Raw genomic sequence first — 3,883 nt, 5'->3', positions numbered from 1 at the left:
CTATCAAAAAATGAATCCAACAGAACCAAGATGAGAAGGACATAGATAAGGAAAGATAGTATTGAGGATAGCCTCAAAGGAGAGAGAGAGAGAGAGAAAAAAAAAAAATCGAACCTATTCTCCACCCCACTTCATAAGCAATATATATTCATTATTTTCCAGAACTCTATTTTCTTTCAGTGGTGTGATTGCTTCTTCCTATGCTGATACCACACTTTCTGAATTACTGTAGCCTTTTAATGTAGCCTTATAATAAGTAATAGCATTTGAAAGGCAAATTCTCTCCTTTTGTTTCTCTTCTTTTAAAGAGGGTTTCAGCATTCCTGAAACATAGAACCTCCTCCTAAATTTTAGCACCATCAATCCAACAAACAAATAATCAAAAAACAACCCATTTGGGATTCTGATCGAAGTGCATTGAATCACAGATCAATTTTGGATTCACTGAAATCTTCAAACTATTATCTTCAAATTCAGAAACATAATAATTTATTTCAGTCTTTTTTAGTGATCTTCATTATGATTTCGTAATGGCAACTCTGTATTTTGAAGCTATTACAAGTGATAATCCCTTTAATTTGCTATGTTTGTTGAAGTACATATATGCAATGGATTTTTATGTATAAGTTTTGTGCTAAAGGGTTGCTAAACTCTTAATAATTCTGATAATTTACCAATAGTTTCTTTTGAATTTTCTATGAATACTATCTTTAAAGAATGTCAGTTTTATTTTTTTCCTTCTCTTTTCTTATATATATATATTTTTTCTGTCTCTTGCCATACTGGGCTGGCTAGAATATTCAATACAAGATTGAAGTGAAGTGGATGAAGCATTCACCCTTATCTTGTCCTTAATCTTAAACAGAATCCTTCAATATCTTACCATTCAGTATGATGTTAGCTGTAGAATTGCTGTATACCAGCTTTATGAGCTTAAAGAGAATCTTTTATTCTCCATTTTCCAACCGTTCTTCTTAAAGTAGACATTGAATTTTTAAAAAGTTTTTGGAACAGCTTTTGAAATAATCATATGGCTTTTTTTCTTTAAATGGTTTATTTGAATAAATATATAACTGGGCTGTTTTAATTTTAAACAATCTTCCATTCTGAAATAAAACCTGACTTGTGCCTGTTTTATACATTGCTAGATTTGATTCGAAAACATTTTGTTCAAGAATTTAACATCTGTTATTTGTGAATGGGATTGGTCAAAGTTTGATATCAAGATAATTCTAGCTTCATAAAATGAAGTGGAGAATAATTTTTCTTTTACCTAAAATAGTTTGTGTAATATTGGAATTAATTTACTCTTGAATGTTTCATAACAATTTTGGTAAAATTGTCTTGGCCCAGAGGTTTATTTCTAGTTTTAAACAACAGTCTTTTATTTCTTTAAATACTTAAAGGGATTTTCAGGTTTTCTAATTCTTGATTAAATATTGGTAGGGAATATTTTTCTATAAATATGTCTATTTCATTACAAAAAATTATATTGAGATAAAGTTGTTTATAACAGTATTTTTCATCTTTTTTTCTAAAATTTCTGTGATTTTATCCTTTTATTAACTCATAATATAGTTTATAGCTTCTGGGTTTTTTTTTTTTTTGGTCAATTTCGCTTTTAGTTAAACTTAAGTTCATAAATTTTTACCTTTTGTAGGTAACCGCACAGAGGTAAAAGAGTTTCTTTTCCAATTTCTATTTTATCGTTGTTTACACTAATTAACATCTGTTTTTCTCATTATTATTTTTTCTTCTACTTTCTTTGTGGTCTTGTTTTAATAACATCTAGGATGGATGCTCAACTTATTAATTTTAAGCCTTGTCTTTTCCAACAAGCAAGCATTTTAAACTACAAATTTACCTGTAATAATGTTCAAGATGCATTGTGTATGATTTGGTATGTGATCTTTTATTAGTTTGAGATATTTACCGATTATCAATTTAAGTCCCTCTTTTGACAATAGGTTACCAAACATTTACACCTTCCCAAGTTACCATGTGTTTTGACATTTCTAACTTAATCACATTATGGTCTAAGGAGGTGGTTACCTTTTAAGAGTATCTAGTTTTAAGAAATTATTGAGACCAACTTCATGGGCCATAAGTGATCATGTTTTTAAAAGACCCAGGTGGACTTGAAAAGAATGTTGTATATCTAACTTTTAAATAATGTTGCTCAAATTTTGTGTATCTTTATTTCCAGTCCAAGAGTCTGGTCTGCCATGTTCCTGAGGAAGGAACTTGATCCCTCCAGTTTTGTTTTGTTTGGGGGAGGGGGTTACTGGGGATTGAACTCAGGGGCACTTGACCACTGAGCCACTACCCCAGCCCTTTTTGTATTTTATCTAGAGACAGGATCTCTGAGTCGCTTAGCATCTTGCTTTTTGCTGAGGCTGGCTTTGAACTTGCAATCCTCCTGCCTCAGCCTCCCAAGCTGCTGGGATTACAGGCAGGTGCCATCACTCCCAGTGATCCATCCAGGTTTGAAATGGGTATTTGCTGATATTGCATCTTTGCTCTGTGCATGCACTTCAGGTCAGGGCAGCCTCTGATGTTAACAACTGGTACTGACTTTCTCTTTATGTTTCAGACCTGATATCCTCAATGAGGAGAGCCAACCGCACAGAGGTAAAAGAGTTTCTTTTCCAAGGTTTTTCCAGTTTCCAAGAACACCAGCTCACCCTCTTCGTGGTCTTTTTTGCCCTCTACATGCTGACTCTGGCTGGCAATGTCATCATTGTGACCATGATCCGTATGGACCACCACCTCCACACCCCCATGTACTTCTTCTTAAGTGTCCTCTCCACTTCGGAGACCTTCTACTCCCTGGTCATCATCCCACGCATGCTTTCCAGCCTGGTGGGCCCGAACCAGTCCATCTCTCTGGAGGGCTGTGCAGCTCAGCTCTTCTTCTTCCTTGGTTTTGCCATCACCAACTGTCTGCTGCTGGCAGTCATGGGGTACGATCGCTACGTGGCCATCTGCAACCCACTTCGCTACCCCATCCTCATGCACTGGAGGGTCTGTGCCACGCTGGCATCTTCGGTCTGCACCACAGGCTTCTTGCTTTCCCTGGTTCAGACGGTGGCCATTTTCAGACTGCCCTTCTGCAGCTCACTGATTGAGCATTTCTTCTGTGATGTCCGGCCTGTCTTGGACCTGGCCTGTGCTACCCCAGTCATCAACGATATACTGACCTTAATCATCAGCCTTCTGGCCATCACAGCCCCTGCCACCTTCCTGTTCGTCTCCTACGTTCTCATTATTTCCACCATTCTCAAGATGGCCTCGGCTGAGGGCCGGAAGAAGGCCTTCGCCACGTGTGCCTCGCACCTGACGGTGGTCATCGTCCACTACGGCTGTGCCTCCATCGCTTACTTCAAGCCCAAGTCAGAGAACACCAGGGATCAGGACCAGCTGGTGTCAGTGACCTACACTGTCATCACCCCTTTACTAAACCCAGTTGTGTACAGTCTGCGGAACAAAGAAGTCCAGGATGCTCTGCGCAGGGTGGTGGGCAGGAAATCCCTTTCCTGAGATGATCATCCCTTTCCATATAATCAGGGATGTTTTCCAGAGGGAGTCTTATAGGTACTGCTGCAGAGCCAGGGTTTCCTGTGATTAGTGACGTCTCAAACATCCCACCAGTGACCGGGTGAAAGTGAAGCTGAGAATTACCTTCTAATAATTCTCACTTCCTCAACTTCTTTGTTAACATAATAAAAACACAGGTCACTGGGCAAATCTGTTCTCAGATAGCCATTGGCCCTACTCCAGAAGATAATTACAAGGTCAAAGTATGATCCAATGTTCTTTTCAAGCTTAATTTAAAAGTTTTTTTCTGTCTTTTTTTTTTTTTTTTTACTGGGGATTGAACTCA

The 3,883-nt window shown here is 37.9% G+C and overlaps 1 protein-coding gene across 1 annotated transcript; it reads left to right on the top strand.

Moving 5' to 3' along the window:
• Positions 1 to 2,607: 2,607 nt before the first annotated feature.
• On the top strand, positions 2,608 to 3,636 carry LOC107147575 (olfactory receptor 10J1-like). The gene has a single exon (XM_015492075.2). It carries the CDS (start codon positions 2,608 to 2,610, stop codon positions 3,538 to 3,540), a length of 933 nt encoding a protein of 310 aa, XP_015347561.1. The 3' UTR covers positions 3,541 to 3,636.
• The last annotated feature ends 247 nt before the right edge of the window (positions 3,637 to 3,883 follow it).

Source organism: Marmota marmota, unplaced genomic scaffold (genome assembly GCF_001458135.2).
Source record: "Marmota marmota marmota unplaced genomic scaffold, marMar, whole genome shotgun sequence".
NCBI classification, from domain to species: domain Eukaryota; kingdom Metazoa; phylum Chordata; class Mammalia; order Rodentia; family Sciuridae; genus Marmota; species Marmota marmota.
This window is presented reverse-complemented; position numbering and strand designations above follow the sequence as displayed.